This window comes from Astyanax mexicanus, chromosome 10, assembly GCF_023375975.1.
Source record: "Astyanax mexicanus isolate ESR-SI-001 chromosome 10, AstMex3_surface, whole genome shotgun sequence".
NCBI classification, from domain to species: Eukaryota; Metazoa; Chordata; class Actinopteri; order Characiformes; family Acestrorhamphidae; genus Astyanax; species Astyanax mexicanus.
Window position 1 is genome coordinate 41,648,814 of NC_064417.1, and position 19,682 is coordinate 41,668,495.

At 40.0% G+C, this 19,682-nt stretch overlaps 1 protein-coding gene across 2 annotated transcripts; it reads left to right on the plus strand.

Moving 5' to 3' along the window:
* Positions 1–162: 162 nt before the first annotated feature.
* Positions 163–19,362, plus strand: tcerg1a (transcription elongation regulator 1a (CA150)). Of its 2 annotated transcripts, XM_007247425.4 has the most exons (21): positions 163–317; positions 988–1,204; positions 2,156–2,314; positions 2,717–3,011; positions 3,928–4,164; positions 4,623–4,685; positions 6,241–6,429; positions 6,924–7,033; positions 7,145–7,233; positions 7,984–8,144; positions 9,509–9,587; positions 10,245–10,380; positions 11,238–11,327; positions 12,196–12,314; positions 12,853–13,003; positions 14,808–14,972; positions 15,522–15,704; positions 16,721–16,900; positions 17,016–17,099; positions 17,980–18,080; positions 18,179–19,362. In XM_007247425.4, the coding sequence occupies exons 1-21, from the start codon at positions 271–273 to the stop codon at positions 18,378–18,380; spliced, it is 3,057 nt and encodes a 1,018-aa protein (XP_007247487.2). In that variant the 5' UTR covers positions 163–270; the 3' UTR covers positions 18,381–19,362. The 2 variants fall into 2 exon arrangements, with proteins under 2 accessions (XP_007247487.2, XP_007247488.2); XM_007247426.4 differs by lacking the exon at positions 4,623–4,685.
* Positions 19,363–19,682: the final 320 nt, after the last annotated feature.

The following is a 19,682-nucleotide window of genomic DNA, read 5'->3' on the forward strand; positions in this document are numbered from 1 at the left end:
ACAAAGGAAGCCCTTGCCAACTAACATCTGCTCCTTACCAACTGCCTAGCAACACATTAACAACGAATTTAAGCATAGCAACCGCCTAACAGCACTGTTTTTTTTTTTTTCTTTTTAAGCACTTGTATTTCTCGAAGAACTGCATATCTAATTATAGTCATAAATTATATCTAATAAATATTTCTGTGTTAATATATAGAGGTAATAAAACGCGTTAATTCTGGTTTGTGCCGGAAAAGCGTCACTCTATGTCTTTGTTGTTTTCCTGTAATGGCGGAACGCACGGAGGGAGAGAGCCTTGCTTTCAGCGCTAACGGGTAAGAGCTTAAATCTGCTCAGGTTTCTGTGTGTATGCTTTTACGTGTAATTTACTGGTGTAGTTGGTTTATATGCATCCTTACCAACATTTCCTAATTGTCTGTTTTTGTTTTTCTTACGCCAGAACATTAGAAACTTGTTTTGGTGATCAGCTAGCCGGCTAAGCGTTAGCAAATTGTGGCGCCTCCAGATCCAGGAATCCTGCCCAGGGTTTCGTTTCGACAGCATCGGCTGCGCTGCAGCGGCTTAGCTTGCCATCACTGATCAAGCGGTCGGAGAAAAACCCTGGGTCGGATTTTAAATTTTGGATCTGGATTAGCCACTCCTGCCGTTAATATCCGAGACAATAAGGAGACTTGGTTGTTCTGACAGCACGGCAGTGTTTGGAGTACAGCTTAAATTTCTACCGAGACAGTTACGTTTACCCCGTGTGTAATTTGCACTGGTTTATAGCTGGGTATTGTTTTAAATTAGTTTTTTATACCATTGCTAGCTAACCTAGCTATCTATCTAAACATGTGGTGCAGAAAAGGGGGCTGTGGCTCTGCTTGGCGCCCTGCCTCTAACTGCACTTTTCCTTTTCTATTGATATCTGTTGTTTAGCTAGCGTTGGCATGGATATTCACTTATTTATTTTATTTCATTAACTAACTGAAGCTCTGTCTGCAGTAGCACAATGGCGCAGCAGCCTGCACCCCGATTCCCCCCGGCTGCTGCACCTCCAGCGTCCGCAGGCATGCAGAGGAGGCAGCCGCTTCTCAGCACTCCCGCAACGCCGCCTTTCGCCGCCGTGATGCGCGGACCGCCGCCTCCAGCCAGACCCCCTTTTGGGCGCCTGCCCTTCGATCCCAGCGTTCCCCCGCCCATAGCCACTCCTCATTTACAGGTACTAAGCCTCAGACTTCACTGAACATACTTATTTTGTTCTTAACTTGTATTAGCCATTGTTTATCTCTGCACATTTAATGTATGGTGTTGTATTGGTTATCATATGTGGGGGTAGAATAACGTACCAAACCATGTAACGTTAGCTACTTGAGTACAGATAGCTACCCAAGGTAAAATACTACTTTAATGAAAGTATTTGCATTTAAATGTATGAAAATAGTATTGAATTATACCACAGTTTGTTCCGACCCTGCAATGTGATTGGTTGAGAGGCGTTCTATGCGTGCCGTTATCAGCCGTAGTGCACTGTAACCAAAGCTCTCCATGTATTACTCCGCCACATACAGATAACCTAGCAACGATGCAGCGCTTACAGCACAGCTACAAACAATAATGGTGCAATAATGGAACTATTTTAATTTGCGGAGTGTTTATAACCAAACAAATTGTATTGTCAATAAACAGCGATAATGGAACTGTGGTATAATCACAATAATACACTTTAAGTTCGTGCTTTACCATGTAATATTACACGTCATAGCACAAACCTCGAGTATGTTGCTTAAATATATAAGCTTGTTATGTCAAACAGGTGAGAAGTTCCTAGCTCACAGTTCACATAGTTCACAGATAAATCAAAGTAATTTAAAGTTTCTTTCTTAAAGTTTTTTTTATATACTTGAGTAGTTCCTTCCATAATATGTATTGTAACATTGCTCAAATAGTAAATAGCTATTTACAGTGTTATTTCTGTGGTCTTTCTAAATCTTGTGTTGATACACGCATGTCCCACTTTAACTAATTAAACCCCTTAGTGTTGAAAATATAGCTGTTATATGTGCCTAGTCTCACTACGCCAGATAACAAGCCTCAATCTGTACAGTAGTGATGTGGTGTAATTATTTGGAAAGCACTCGGTTCACTGTCTTTTTGTTTTCTATTTCTAAAGAGACCACCATTCATACCCCCACCAGTAGGCAACATGCCTCCCCCTCCTGGGATTATCTTCCCCCCTGGAATCCCACCTACAGCCTCTGCTGCACCTGCTGCACATACACTGACCACTACAGAAGAGATCTGGGTAGAAAACAAAAGCCCTGAAGGAAAGGTATGGAACATGAAGTCAGCAAGGCCAGAAAGGGCAATACTGTTTTCTTTTCTTTTTTTTTTTTCATTTTGCTGGATTCCTTTGCTAGCGTGTGCAGTGAATTAGACTAAATTCCTGTATGAAACATAAAGGTAGCGAGGCAAGAAAAGGTAGATACTGTTTTTCTTTTTTGCTTAATTTCTTTGCTAGCTTGTGCTGTGCATTAAACTAAATTCCTGAATAAAAAAGGGGCAGGGGGACTGTGTTCCATAGTGTTGTACCACATAAGTGTGTATGTATGATTTTATAACTTATTATAATCTGCTTTGTTTAAAAGCAAAACCTTATTTAATGATCTGCTTGTGATTCCTTTTCAATACATCAGTTCAGTTTTTAGTTTTGAACTGTTTGTTGTTGTTGCAGGTATACTACTACAATGCACGCACACGGGAATCAGCCTGGACAAAACCGGAGGGTGTAAAGGTAATCCAGCAGGCTGAACTCACCCCACTAATGCTGGGACAGGCTGCAGCTGCCGCTGCTGCAGCAGCCACGGCTGCAGGACCAGCCTCTGGAGCCCCCAGCACTTCTCCCGGTCTCCCAGCTGCAGGATCCAGCATCGCACCTCCACACACTACCCAGACCTCTTCCACAGCAATGAGCTCCAACTCCACTCCCAGCACATCTGCCTCACCTCTCCTGCCCACACCTGGTGCAGGTAAATATCACACACACAAACAGAACTTGTGGCAGTACTCCTGCAGTACTGGGCTGTTCAATATTTTTTTTTGCCTGACCATCATTAACTCCGTTCAGAATGACGGAGTACTCAATCATAAACAGGTTTTTAGTTTAGCATTAATTGTGAAAAATGTAGGTATTTAGGATTTATTTTTATGCAGCATAGCCTAGTTTTATGATTGTAGAATTAACAAAACAAACAAACACAGGGGTTGTAAATGCCCAATTTTAATATGGTTTGAAGTTGATGCATATTGTTCTTCGCAACAAATGAGTGTGCATTAGTTGCTAACTACTTCTAAACCACTGAAACTAGCTACTTAACAAGGAAATATGAAATAATATTTAAAGATTGATTATTCTAATTATTTTTATTTTTACTTATTACCATAGTATGTTTAGTAACAACATGTAGTAGGCAGCTGATTGGGAAAATTTGATTTGGACTGATAAAATATGTTTTTAAGGAAGTGTGAGGGTCTGAATTGACCTGAAAAATCTCCAATGAGCATATTGGCCAGTGTCCACAACTCATATGCTTTCAGTCACTTTTCTAATATATAGACTACAGTCTTAATGATTTACTTTGATATTTTATAATGTTGTTCTTGGTTGCCATAACATGAAGACCCAGTCCCATTTCTTTTTTGTACCACTGTCCCTTGTTTCGAGTGTAACTCTTTCCCTTTAAACAGAGTTAAATTGGGAAGGGGTGAAATCTTCACCCTATACCTTCAGCCTAACAAGAATCGTGACACCCTACTTCTAGACCTGAATGCGCAAAACAGATGGGTGAAATGGGATTAGGCCGAAGTGTATTGTTGCTTAATGTGTTCTTCACTATGTCTGGTTAAGATGTTCTCTCATGTTTGACTCCCCTCTCTCTCATGCAGCTCCTGAAGGCCCTGAGCTCTCATCCGCAGTAGCTGCACCGCACAGTGTAGCGGTGACCCCCGTGGCTTCTGTCAATCCCCCCACAGTAGCAGTCACTGTGACCACGGGTCCACAGCCACTTCCTGTGGGTTTATCTCACACTGTCCCACAACCTACTGCCCCCATGCCAGCTTTTCCCCCAGTGATGGTGCCGCCTTTCAGAGTGCCTCTGCCTGGCCTGCCCATTCCTCTGCCAGGTAGGCTGGTTCAACCTATACACTTCTCTGCTTTGGCCCTAACCCCACCCCCTACTGGATGCCCCCCCCCCCCCCTACTCTTTTAATTTGGTTGTAAATCTGCGTCCCTTTGCGCTTTTCTTCCTTTTTACTGAACTTGTAATGCTTTACTAACAAATTAATTAGACTTAAGAAAAGCCAGAGCTTGTTGATTGTGGGTATTTAATAGAGCAGTACTTTGTGACAGTGACCTGTAGATGGCAGTGTTAGTCCCCATTCACATTATTACATACGTTTAACCAAGCAAATGGGAACATATATAAGCTGCTCTTGTTATTTTTTTTGTCGTAAACTATAGTGATTTCTGTTATAATCTAGCAAACCACTGCAGAGGCTGCTACTAATTGCACTGCACTGGAACACTGTAGCTGACACCTGTCTTTCTCTTCCATCGTTCTGTGCTTGCCTGATTCTTTTAGGTGTAGCAATGATGCAGATAGTCAGCTGTCCCTATATAAAGACAATCTCACCCAGCAAGAACGGTAATTCCCTCTCCATCTCCAGACGCTATTCTCTGCTAGTCGGCATGTTGGTGACTGTTGTGCATCTATGCTTTATGTATTGTATTTACCTACAGTTAAAAATAATTCTTACACAGTATACTCTAGATACTCTGAAGTTCTGTGACTTTATGTCAATTTGGAAAATAAATTAAAATATTTATAATACTTCCAGATACTAACCTGAAATTAAGTTTGCTCCATCATTGATATTTTTGGATTATGGTTATTCTTTTGTTAAAAAGTGATTGCAAAAACAATAGAGAGCCCAAATGCTAAACCGTTTACTAATCTCAGCATCTCATGAGCCTGTGTTTCTCTTGTGGATGTGAATTGCTGTTCTTGTTTCCTCTTCTCATGCTTCTCTGTTTTCCATAGTGGGTTATTTGTGGTATTAGTGTGTCTTTGCTGTGGCATGCATTGGTGTGTTTCCAACATCAAATGGAATGCATAATGTGCAATTCCACTGCAATAAAACTGTAATATGACACTCCAGGTTAATAAATAAGCATACACTTTAACTTTAGGTGTACATCTATCAGAAATACTGATATCAAAGCACATTCTCAAGGTAGAACTCATTATAACCATTATAGCTGTGAGTTTCAGACACATCTTTCTACTGCAGTGATTCTCAAATTATTCTGTGCACTTCGTCACATTTTAGATCTATTGGTTTGACATGGTGCAGCCATCTTTAAGGTATATTGACGCACATTATTTAAATTGACAAGTCTCCCCGGGCCTAGATGTGATTTGTGATCAAATTAAACACACACTGAGAGCGGTCCTAACAGGATAACATGGGAGAAATATGTTTTTTTCCTGTGTAAACAAATCACCTTTTTGAAAAACTCATTGTGGGGCATTAAATTGATTAAACCTGACCCTCCTTCACGTTGAGGCTGGGGATTCCCGTATCTATTGTCCTGCCATATAATGCATGTACTTTAATGCTTTATGGAGAATTCAGGCCACCACATAGAAAGGCAACTTACTAAGTGGGCAACATGCTGCTTCTTGACGCACACCGTTTTATATAAACCAATGTCACTTATAGAAGAAGACAGTCCACATACAAAGTGATGATGAGAGGATGCCACTAAACTGCAGCTTGAAGCCAAAACTTACCGGAACAAATGTATACGGTTTAAGAAACACAAACATTGGTTAGGACTGATTTGGACTTTCTCATGTGAAAACGCCCTTTGTCTAAAATGTAGTGTAAAACATTGTGATTGGCATCAATTAGCACAGTGTTGTTTCTCATGTATTTTTCTCACATCAGTCAGAGCAGAGAGGCTTAACAGTGTGTTTTTTATAAATCCAGTCTCCATACATTACAAAGCCTCATTCTACTTTCTTTCTACTCTTACACACATTTTACACTATTTAAAAGACTAATCTTGTTATCATTCCCACTCATCACACAGTGTGTTATACTGCAGGTGTGTTAGAACTGGGAAAATGTATTAATATTTCATGCAAAGGTCTTCTGTGTATTACATACGCATATGCATGTATGTGTCTTTTCTAGGTATGCTTCCTGGAATGGCGCCTCCCCTGATACCCATGATGCCTCCTCAGATGACAGTAGCTGCAGCGTCTTCCCCGCTTGCCCTCTCTGAATGGTCAGAGTTTAAAACTGCAGAAGGAAAATCTTACTACTACAACAAACGAACGCTGGAGACCACCTGGGAGAAGCCGGAGGAGCTCCGAGAGAGAGGTCTGGGAGCTTAGAGAGGGACTGTCATTGTTGCTGCTGTCCTGATGGTTCTTAATTAGGGCTAGAGGATATGGCTAAAAGATATAGCTCAGTGTATCTTCTTAGTTCTGGTCGGTACAATATAATTCTAATATGGATACGAATAGTGCGAAAGCCACTGCCCATGAATATGGATGTCTAAGGGTTTCTGCCCTAGGCTTGAATGCAGTGAACTTAATTTGAGATGCAAATATCATCACTCTTTAGATATTTAACCATATTTTGAAAGTGTTCACTGATTACAGCCCAAAAAACATCACACGGTCCAAATGAAACAAAATACTCACACGTTTGTTATTATTTGAAGAGACAAGAGACAAACAAGATTTGCTGCCTAAATTTAAAAAATTTTAACTGAAACACCACGCAGATATTCCAGATTTTAAATTGAATGTCTGCTTGATTTTGGAACATCATTCTTATCTGTTAATCTCTTTTGTAATTCTCCGTGACAGAAACTGAACTTGAGAAAATGAAGGACACTGCAGTGGAGATTGAGGATGCTGTTTTAATGGAGATGGAGGAGGGAAGCCCCAGGATTGATCCACCTAAAGAACAGAAGGAGGTATGAGATACCCCATGTTAGTTTATTCATAATCTTTTTTTTAAAACTGCATTTGATCTTAATCAATCTTGGTTTAATGACACAAATACTAGAGTGTTTTGTTGTCTGCAGGAAGTGAAGGAGGTGGAGATGACTGAAGAAGAGAAGGTTGCCAAGAAAGCAAAACCTGTAGCGACCACTCCTATTCCTGGAACTCCATGGTAGGCAACAGCTAAATACATTAACGGGACTCAAAAACTATGAACAGGCTTCCTGTTCACCTGCAGTGGTTTCTCAAAAATATAATTAACCTCTTGGTATTACCTATTTTCTAAAACGTTGAAATCAAAGCTGAAATACTGATCAATTTAATGTTATTTTTGGACTAAGTTCCTTGTGTAAGGGTGAACTCTATTTACAGTGCAGTAATGTTTTGGAAGGGGAAAAAAATATTAAATATTTAATTAAAAACAAACCAATTAAAGTATTAAAAATAAACATTTAAGGACAAATATTAAAGTTAACTAAATGATTGATACAATTAAGCAATTAAATTAAATTATGAAGAAAAATTAAATAATAATAAAACTGATACAAAGAAAGGAAATAGTAATTAGAAAAGGTGCAAAAATGACAATAGGGCCACTTTGAAATAATCAAAATAAAGCTCAAAAAAAGATTGTATACAACAAACACAATTTTAAATATACTTTTAAAAAGGGTTTTATTTGAATCAAATTAAAGATTCAAATTAGAACAAGAATGCTGTGAGCAATAGTAAATAATAAACCAATTAATAAATGCATAAAAAGTAAATAAAATAAAATGACTTAAAACAAATAAACAAAAAAGTATTAATATTCATTGAAATTGTTTTGGTATTTATCGATAACATTAATTAATATTATATTTGTGTATGAAGGACTATTTAGCTTTATACTTGGATTTATAAAGTGTGTTTTTCTTGTCAGGTGTGTGGTGTGGACCGGTGATGAACGCGTGTTCTTCTACAACCCCACCACTCGCATGTCCATGTGGGAGCGGCCGGAGGAGCTGGTGGGGCGGGCAGATGTGGACAAGAGCATCCAGGAACCGCCACACAAGAAAGGCCTAGACAACGGCCCCAAACTGGGTTAGACTACTCTCCATCACAACTCATTGTGTCTCACCTGCCCATCAGGTCTGCAGTTAATCAGCTAAAGTACCCATTCTGCCTTGTGCACTTACCTCTGACTTTACTCCATCACAGAACCTCCATTCTTCAAAGTTCTGACCGTGTGATGAGCAGTTTCTTCTTTCTTGGGGGGGACAAAAAGCTGCATAGCCCCTTCTTTTCTTTTATGTTACAGTCTACCAGAATGTGTTTATTGGTATACAATATTGCAGTATAAAGTGAGTGTAAAGCATCAGTGTGTAGCATTTTTACCTTTAAATAGAAACAACTTTAAAATCACAATTATTTGCCTCTCTGACCTGTAATAGAGAGACTGGGCTCAGCACACTGCTAACTGCACTATGTTACAGAAGAATGTACATTAGAACTGCATAATATTACATAACCAAAGCCATATTTGTAAAAAAAAAAAATCATTTTATACTACTTTCCCAAGACAGTCCACATGGGTTTTTACTACAGATGTCAGTTCTTTAAAGCAGCGTTAGGTAGGGCTCTACCTAAAAGTGAAAGGTGTAATTTACACTTAGAGCCACACGTCAAAAAGTACACATTTACATGCCTTTACAAGCTGAGAGATATAGACCCAGCACTGAAAGTAGAAGAATTATGTGGACTAAAGAGTTAGCGTATCATTACAGACTTTTATACAAAAATGTCTTGCGAGTGTTTTCCTGTTACCTAGTGCAGTGAGCAGCGTGTCTGGTCCGGAGTAGCAATGACCAAGATGCTGTTTGGCCTTGTAAACTGTAATGCTATTTTAAGGTTAAAACATCGACATAATGCTGCTTTAAGGAAACAGCTTGTCAGCACACATGTTTTCAATAGTTTTCAATGTTTTCAATGACCTATCACAAGCAGCCCTACTTTTTCGTGTATGTCCATTACAGTATTAAGAGCTTTCAAATATTCAGATATTGGTCCACATTGTATTGAAATTGTGCCAGTCTTACTAGCTAGGTTTCAGCCCTAGTAGTGTAATAATGTAGGCTTTACTCTTTGTCAATTTAAAGCATGATCATTTAGGGTTAAATTAATTGAACGGCGTGTCATTTGCAATGGTTTCAGGGATTCACACACTTCATACAAGCAGCTTTTTCCCCCCCCATTAATGTTTGGCCTTTTTAATGACTTAGTATTGGTGGAGACCTAAGTGTCATCTGTTTGGAGTGACCTGCTGGTTTTCCACCATTCTGTCCAAACCTTTTGTTGCTTCTAAGCTCATTGTGTATGATTGTGTGTGTGTGGTTGTGTTTGCATGTGTGTGGTTGTGGTTGCATTTGGGTGTGTGTGTGTGTGTGTGGTTGTGTGTTTGAAAACAGTATTTGGCAAGCTAGAACAAGAGCCTGCAGCTACAGAGGACACATCGGAGGATGAGCCCAGCAGAGCCAAGAAGAGAAAGTGAGGCTATGTTTTATTGTCATGTTTTGTCTTTATTGGTAAGCTAGATAAGCAACATTTTAATACAAAAATAGTGTTTCTTGATACGTTTGTGTCATCGTCAGACTACCCTGGGCATATTACTTTAGAAAGCATGGACAGTGTAATGTCTCTCAAAATTGAAGCCACAGGTTAAACGCCTTTTTTCACTATATTTTGTACTCGAGCACCATGCCCTGGCTACCAGGTTAGCACATTACACAAACTTGTGCAGAAAGGCTACAACACTTCGTAAGAATGAACAAAATATATGCTCCAAATCTACAAGAGCTGTAGACTCAGAAGACAAATTTCTAAATAAAATCCATGAAAAATAGAATGATCTAGTGGAACAACAGCACAGTGCCACTTATACATATGGAAATTCATGCCAAAGTATCCTAGCAGCATGTTTATTACATTACATTTTTACATTACATTACATTACATTTGGCAGACGCTTTTGTCCAAAGCGACTTACAATAATGAAGTACCAAAGTAATAGGAATTAAGATTACCCATTATTAGCACCCAGTACTGAAATCTTGAGTATTGGTGATTATTATTATTGATCTTGCGCTGTGTTCCTGTTGTAAGTTAGATTATTTCTCTTTTTTTTTTTTTTTTACCACATACTAGAGTTGAAGAGCGGAAGGACTCTGATTCTGAGAAGGAAGCAGCGATGGAGGCTGAGCTGAGAGCAGCGAGGGAGCGAGCTGTGGTTCCACAGGAGACTCGGATGAGTCAGTTTAAAGACATGCTGCTTGAGAGAGGGGTACAGTATATCTGATAATCCATATGATTACATTTTGTCAATCATTTATCATAACCCGATTTAGCCATCAAAATAATCTTCATAAATATTTGTATGAAGTAAAATTCTTTTTCTTTTTTTTTTCTTTCATATTTCTAAAAGGGTTGCACATATTGCCCTCTTCTTAAACCCATTTCCTTGGGTCTTGGGAGATAGTCTCCTGACCTTTCAACCTATCAGAGCCCCACTGATCTACCTTGTCTCATCTGCTCATTAATTATTAGCGTTTTATATCCCCATGTCCTACTCCCTGGCAACAGATTTGATGTTTCTCGCATTAAAAAGTAAACCACTACATTGAGTATGGGCCAGAGAGCAGTCTTTAAGGCACTAGCCAAGAGCTATGTGCCCTTTGCCCATGTGTTCGTGCCACAGATGAAAGGCAGCTTTAGCGCAGTCAAAAGGGCCAGACATCAAGGCGACCCCCTCCTCCCATCCCATTAGCCCTCATTATCTGCATGCTTAAGAGAAGCCATACTGTAGCACATATAGCACGCACTGAGCACGTCCCCGGCTAATTAAACTAGGCCTGTCCATGCCAATTAGCGTGGGGAGAGAGCTGGAGGGAGGTGCAGGGGCCGCCCTGCTGTGTGTGTGTCATTCATTAGAGATGCTGGTGTGGGGTGGATGAAACGCGACGGGTGCGCACCCTGACTCCGGCGCTACGGGAGGGCGGGACAAGCTCAGAAGAGCTCACCTGCTGATCACTCTGCTTGTGCTAGAATGAGGCTAATTAAGATGAGGGGAGTGGTTTTAAATAGCAGTTATTTCCCACTCATTTGATCTCATTATTTTGTCTTTTTCTCTTTTTGTACCAGGTTTCCGCTTTCTCTACCTGGGAGAAGGAGCTGCATAAGATTGTATTTGATCCCCGGTATCTGCTATTAAACCCGAAGGAACGGAAGCAGGTAACTACTTTAGGCTTTATCTTCTCTTTTGTTATGTTCACACCACAGGTGAAAGTGGCCCAAATCCGTTATTCTCAACAAATCTCATGTTTAATTCAGGCAGTTCTCACAATCATTTCAACGTGACCCAAATCTGACATTTGTCTGAACAGTTTGTGCTGTGTAAATGACACTATTGCAAAAGAGCATTGCTTCACATTTTTCCAGAGTCACAGGAGCTATGAGAGAGTTCAGGCTAACAGCTGGTAAGAGGGGTACATTATTCAGATACTTCTTTTAATTAATTTTCTTTCTTTTTTTTTTCTTTTTTTTTTTTTTTGACCCTCTAGTCACATCATGTAGCCACGTTCGGAGTGGTTGTGAAACAAGTCTACTAAAGTAATTAAAAATAGATACATTAGTACAAATATTTATTAGGTATCCTGCCAAAAAACTTTTATTCACTGCTGTTGTCTATTTTCACGCCCCCTTACAATCATTTTCACTTATTTTTCTCCTTCTTTTTGACATAAAAGTCCCATGAATTCTGATCTGGCTGTTTAGACTGAGTTGCATTACCGCAAATAGGATATTTATTGGATTTTAGCACCATGTATTGGCCCAAGTCAGAAATGAAAATTTTATGTGTGTTTTGTGCCTTTAGCACCCCCAAACAAATTATCATATCACATGATGATAAAGATCTGTTCCTTAACTTCAAAACTACAACAAACAGTAACTCAGTTTCAAGATAATCACATGAAACCTGGCCTATTAAATGTGCATTAATCTCCCAAACCAGACACCCAAACACTCTAGCCCGTCCACGCCAGATGACTCTTTTGCGAAGGGTCCTTGACTGAAGATGTTTCTACCCCTTGCTCTACAGGTGTTTGATCAGTATGTGAAAACTCGTGCTGAGGAGGAGAGGAAGGAGAAGAGGAACAAAATCATGCAGGCCAAAGATGACTTCAGGAAAATGATGGAGGAAGCCAGACTTGGAGTCAGGTAACAATTGACTGCTGTCGTGCTCAAATGTTAGCATTGTGACTGATTTGTCCCAACCCTGCTGAGCCTGGCTGATGTGTCTGTTAACATCGCAGCTCCAACTTTACTGAGCCCAGCTGTTAATACTGCAGCTAACCCGCTCCAAATCTTGTCTAGTCCTGCTGATGTGTCTGTTAGCAATGCAGCTCCAACCTTGCCGAGCCCAGCTGTTAGCATCTTGGACGACCTAGTTTGTGAAAACCTGTAAACTAAGTTAATATCAACAAGCTCAATAAGTGATGTGGAACACTATCTAATTTAATTTATGTGAGGAGAGTGTAAAATCATCCTTCCCTGATACAGTTCTTTATCGCACAGGCTGCTGCCACTGCTAAAATATATTCTACAGAGAAGCACAGTAACACAGAGGGCACCAATCCATCTCCATATTTAATGTTCTACATAAATGAGCCTTTATGCCTCTACAGAATAAGTTTTAAAATGGTGATAGATTGTCATATTTTTACATATTGTTCTGTTCTTTGTTTTCACATTACAGAACCACATTTAGTGAATTTGCAGCCAAGCATGCCAGGGATTCCCGGTTTAAAGCAATCGACAAGATGAAGGACAGAGAGGCCATTTTTATTGAGTTCATGACCTCTCTCAGGAAGAAGGAGAAGGATAACTCTAAGAATCGGGGCGAGAAGGTGAGCACAAGGCATTAGATGACCTAGACCATCATTTAAAGCTGAGGATCAGTGAAGCAGCAACTCAAATCTAAAGATAATGTGGAGGAATAAACTGGGTCAACACTTCATTACTTGAGAGTATTGCTTAAAGTGATGTAAGTACAGTTAGACTGTAATATGTAAACATGTTATTACAGAATTATGTGCTCAGGAGTTATAACAAGCCCGGTCTGTGTGGCCGTTGTTGCTCGGCAGGCTGCGCTTGCGACGTGAAGTAGTTAGGGTTAAGTGCTGGGAGAGTGTGCTGATTGCAGTGAAAGGTCAGCCATCAAACATTAATAACAGTGAAATGTCACCTGTTGAGGGAGGGGTGATGGCTGATGAGGTGCGGCGGGGGGGTCTGCACAGAGTGGGGTTCACCAGAGGATGCCAATCTACAGCAACTTCTTTAACAACAGAGCCAACGCAGAGCCTAATGGCCAGTGGACTGTGTCGGTCTAGGTCAGTAGAAACCAGCGGGTAGGAGAATTCTCCTTTGAGTAAATATGTCAGCTCTCTGTCAGGCAGACTGAAAAGATGCTTTTCATGTTTCTAACCAATGAACATGTGACTAAATCATCTCCACACTTAAATCAGTCTCCTCCCAAGTTGTCTGATGGTTGTCAGCAAGTTACAAGGGTACGTCCATCGCTTGCTGTGCAATTAGCTTGGGAACGTACAAGATGTGTTCACAGTAGGTGAATTCAGGGGAAGTTCCTGTAGTGAGACTGTACTCTGACAGTTTAAATAAGATGATAAGAGATGAAATGGGAGAAATGGACACAAATGCTTATGCTGCGTTTCATTTACCTCAGCAGCCAGAGCTGGGAATGACGTCACACCTGAGTGGTCAGCATTCAGGTTAATTTGGATAATTGTACACTAAAGCTTTAGATAATGACTTTTATCACAGCTAGTTTGATGATCATGGACAGTGCTTTTGGCCACATCTAGCTTCATATTGTTTCATATTTCGTATTTTACACTTAACATGATATATTTACACATTTAACCCGATCGCAAATGCTAATTGCTGCTAGCCTACAGCTTAATCAACTTATTTATCACATATTCAAACTCTGGTTGTTTTAATAACCTTTAACTCTCTTACTAACATTTGAAGCTCCTTACAAAACAGAAATACCCACTGATTTACTTATAATCTGTCTTTATCTGGAGCTTCTCCGGTACAGCACAGATGAGCAGCACAATAGATTCATTCGAATGAACGAATCTTTTTAGTGAATGGATTCTAATGATTCAGTTCATTTAAAAGAGCTGCTGTGCTCATCAGTACTAGTTAGCTTCTGTAAAGAATTTACCAACTCCAAATAGGGGTTTTTGTAGTCCTTGTAGAACTGTTAGAAGTACATATAGGTCAGAAAGCAGGTCGCAGTTCTCGAAAGAGGCGCAGTTTTCGCGAGCGTTGAGCACCGCTATTCCTCCTATTACACCTCAATGCAGTGCTGCAGTGAGTTTGAAGCTGTAATTTCACTTCTTTAAAAAGTTCAATAGTCAGGGAAATCCTACCAGATTTGGAGTACTTTGGAATGCCCACATCTGTGTAACTTGCCAGGTGTGAGTGAGGCTGAACACAGCGTTACCTGTGTATCAGAAATACATCATAGAAGGCATTACCACCCATAGTGGACAGCACAATGGGTGGTAATGATCATGGCAGGTGGCGTCTAACTCTGGCAGAAATCACATCCAAGGTCATAGGACAATAGTGTACTAGCCTCATGAGTAGAACTGAGACTGAATGCTGTTAATATTGTTTTAGGTGAAGCAGGACTTCTTTGAGCTGCTCTCAGACTATCACGTTGATGGCCAACAGCGCTGGAGCAAGGTGAAGGAGAAGATGGAGACAGATCCTCGATACAAAGCAGTGGAGACGTCAGCAGCTCGAGAGGAACTCTTCAAGAGCTTTGTGGAGAAGCTCTCCAAGGTATAGAGGAGCTCATCAGGGCCAGGCTTTTAGACAGATTATGAGTGACTGTTTGAATGCTGTATTATTATGCTGCTTGCCATCAGCAGCCGAAGTCAGAGAGAGCATGATTTGCCTTGCTGTAAACAACTGTATCTTTTGTTTAAAAGAAACCAAAATCTTTTTTTACTTTTCTGAGGAATAGCAATAGTCCTTGACAACATACTCCATATCTTGACTGTGTTGGACTGCACATTCTGAATAGAATAGAAAAAAAAACTGGATTCTTTCTATCACTGACTTTCTGAGGAGATCCCATTAATGTAATTGAGAGTATATGTTGACTTTATTTTAAACTGTGTATTTAATAATTTCATTATTTTTATGAAAGTGGCTTGCGTAATTAGTCTTCCAAATTGGGGTGAAAATGGGGTAAAATATATATTTAAAAAATATGTCAAGGTTGCAGTAGTGTCTAGAGTAAATATAGTTAAAGTTATATATAGTAATAGTTAAAATCCTGTTTTAAACCATACTTCAATGTGCTTTTCCGCCTCTCTTCCCCTAAAGAACTCAAGTGCAGAAAAAGAGCGAGAAATGGAGAAGCAGGCGAGGATCGAGGCCAGCCTGAGGGAGAGAGAGCGGACGGTGCAGCGCTTCCGCTCCGAGCAGACCAAAGAGATTGACCGGGAACGAGAGCAGCACAAGCGAGAAGAAGCCATGCAGCATTTCAAAGCCCTCATGTCTGATATGGTAAGACATCACCCGTCACGCTGTGTGTGCACAGTCAATGTTGTTAATGAACACAGTGAGAATTACACACGTTGATGGGTGTAAAGTGGGTGCCAGACTGCATGTGTGAAGGACCTCAGCAGTAAACTTTACCTTTTTCACTGTTTCTGCTCATGAGGTAGCTCATCACCTCATTATCAAGCTGTTTATTAGCTGAATCAGGTGTGTTAGACACCACCAGTACATTTTATTTATTTATTTACTCTGTAGTTTGACACACTTGATGCAGCTCCTCATTTAATAACCAAGCCTCGGAGTATCAGGTGTTTCCACACCTGATTCAGCTTGTCAGCTAATTATCCAGAACTTTAGAAACTGAAGCAGGTGCAAATGAGCAGGAAGAGCACTACATTATTAGAAAAATGTAATATAGAAATATTAGAAGGTATTGAGGTAAATGAGGCAAAACTGAGACTCCAATTGGCTCAGCAGACTAATGACTTATTCAAACCAGTTAGGGTTTTCTTTTTTGAAGAAGAAGAAGAAACAGATGTGATATTTAGGGCTGTGTAACATTCAGACCAAATTCAACCCTCTTTTTTCTTCTGTGCTTGGTAAACTGGGCTAAAACCCCCAAAGCTCTAATAAATGTACACTTTTTTTGTTTTTCCTGTGTTCCCTCTCTGCTTTTGCTCCCTTTAATTTCCCTCCTTCACATGAGTGCTCATTGGTGTGGAAAGCTAAAGTAATTTATTTTGCATCTTGACAAAATAAAACATAGTTGTAAATGACATTACCCAGCCTTTCATTTCTGCATTTCAAGTAATAGAGAGTGTCCAAGTGAGTGGATGAGTTTATTGGTTAATCTAGGCATTACAGCATAATGCCGAAACAGAAGGAAGCCACAATGTTTGTGATCCCATTAACCTCCATAGACTTATATAGCCTGCATATGCCATCTGCGCTTGCACTCACTCATACATACATGCAGCTGTTTGAGATCAAATCGTTTCACCTGCCATGTCCCTAACCTGCAGGTGAGGTCATCGGACGCCACCTGGTCAGATACAAGGCGCTCTCTGAGGAAGGACCACCGCTGGGAGACTTCATCACTGCTGGAGCGAGAGGAGAAAGAGAGGCTCTTTAACGAGCACATTGAGGCCCTGACCAAAAAGAAGAAGGAGCTCTTCCGGCAGCTTTTAGACGAGGCGTCTATTGTAAGGCCGTGATTATGTGTGCTCTGTCTTTGAGACGTTTATGATTACAAGTGGTTAAATTTGCAGTTCCACTCAGGATGTAATTTGGAATGACCTTGTTGTTCCTCTCAAACAGGTCACATTAACATCAACATGGAAGGAGGTCAAAAAGAACATCAAAGATGATCCCAGATGTATAAAGTTCTCCAGCAGTGATCGGGTAAGTACAGTCATTACCTCAGATTATTAGAGCAGGGCACAATCTAATAGTATTATTTGTTTTTTGGCTAAATAAATAGTTTGGAAGGATTAAGAATAGTCATAAAGAGCAGGAATGGCCATTAAAACTTTTTTATTTTTACATATTTAAACATACAGCCTTTCAACAGTGAACTTTTTTATTTTAGGAATATTTAGAAACTGGAATAAAAGAAAAAAAATAAACAAACCAAAATGACAAACAATTGTTATTAAAGAATTGCTAATAACTAATCACTAGTTAGTTATTCAAGTTAATGGGCTATAACTCTTAAGTTCATGGTCATAAATTGTATGAAAAATTGATAATGGGATTATTGTGACTGTCCTAGTTTTCATTTATTATCTAATGCTAAAATCTCAATTTGTTTGGTTGTGTTTGTTTTGGTCGTGGTTAAATGTAGTCTGCACTGTTTGCTGTTTTCTGTGGGTAGAGTTATTAGTTATCTCTGCTTTGTTTCTGTGCTAAAAGCTGCTCACTGTTTGGGCTGAAACACTCTTAAGAGGGGAATTCGGTTAGCATTCTTTAATTGTTTAGTATTTATTGTATGTTGGGTTTGCTAAACACTTTCAAAAAGGTCTCTTTAAACCAAAGCTCTACTTAAATTAAAACATCTTTATTATATTAACATGTCCTAGCTGCACTGTTAAAACAAAATTGCCCACAGATATCTGCTTCTGCCTTCTTCAGAAGAATAGTTATCTCTCTTTTTTTCCTCTGATTAATTTCAATACTTTTACACCAAAGAGCACAAGATTTAATCAGGATTTTTTATGTATCACACACCTACATCTCTCATTCTGAAACACATGCTCTGAAACCTGTTCTGCATTTCTTTCAGAAAAGACAGAGGGAGTTTGAAGACTACATCAAAGACAAACACATCACGGCTAAAGCAGACTTCAGAACTTTGCTGAAAGAGACCAAGTTCATCACATACAAGTGAGAGAGTCCTTAGATGTCGATAGATTAGAACTGATATCTGATATATTGATTAGGACTTTGAACTGATAACATAAATGATCTGTTTTCCACCCCAGGTCTCGGAGGTTGATACAGGAGTCTGAGCAACACCTGATAGACATAGAGAAGATCCTACAGAATGATAAGCGCTATCTTATCCTGGACTGTGTACCAGATGAAAGACACAAACTCATCATGGCGTACGTGGAGGAACTGGAGCGCAGAGGGCCTCCTCCACCTCCCACAGCCTTCGAGCCTACTCGTCGCACCACTAAATGATCCGTGCAGTAGAGCACCTGCCAGACCTCTCCAGCAGCTTCTGTCCACCAGTAGCCTTCAGACTACCATCCATTCCTCAGGCTCAGTCAGAAAGCATATGTTTTGCCATCCACTTTCATAACTCTGGTTCTTATCCTTGTTCTTTTTTTATTATTATTTTATTATTCTTATCACATCCTTACTAGTTTCCTTACCCTCTGATGTTCCACCGTAAGCGCATCTGATTGTAGGACTTCAGGACAGAATGACAGATTGGAAGCAAGCATGCTAATGTGCTTTCGTCGTGCCCCGTCTGGCTGCTGGGAACAAATGTCAAAAGCGGTTAAAGATATACGCTAGTGTAACCATGCCTATTGGTTCCACGCCCAAACAAGCTCACCTGATCCCTCTAGCATGGTGCGAAGTATGTGTTCTAGCTCTGCAGGGACAGCTGGGTTTGTGCTGTGCCAGAGAGAAAGAATGCCCAGTTGTGGAGTTGGCAGAGTGACAGTGACCACCTGAACCCCCTCATCTGCTCCCTCCATTTCTCTGTAGTTTCTCTTTCTCCAGCTACCTGTGGCTTTATCCTGGCCCTTCATCCTGACCCAGCCACCGATAGTCATGCTTTCTCTTTGTTTGTATAGCTTTTGTATAAATCATTCCGTTCTACAAATTGGGAAGATCCCCAGTTTTGCTGTCATCTCTGGTGACTGTGGTCATCTGACGGGTCGTCCAGCTGCTGGACCCCCGCTGTTCATCTGTCATTTTAACTGACAACGGTTCAAATGTAAGATATTTTTTAAACAGTGGATTATAATGTATGTATTCATTACATCATTAACCGTATGTGACGTTGGTCTGCGCAAGCAGTCATGGTTGACAGTCCGCTCATAGTAAGGTTTAATTTAATTGTTCTGATGTTTTTTCAAAAGACGACTAAACATTTTTGGAGTCGCTGTATTTCTGTACACATTGACTGAAATAAAAGCAGCCTACTTTTTTACGTATTTGTCAAGACAATTTATTTATTTATTTATTTATTTATTTATTTTTACTAACCAGGTTTCGCAAGCTTAAGCACTGGTTGGTAAGCAAGACATCATGTATTTTTTGCATAGGTTGATTGATTGTGGGTGGCAGATACAGTGTGTACTCACTGTCCACTCTATCAGATACTACCTATCTGGTCCTCCATATACAGCTCTCGACAAAATTAAGAGACCACTTCAGTTTCTGAATCAGTTTCTCTGATTTTGCTATTTATAGGTACGGTATATGCTTGAGTAAAATAAGCATTGTTGCTTTGTTCTATAAATTACGAAC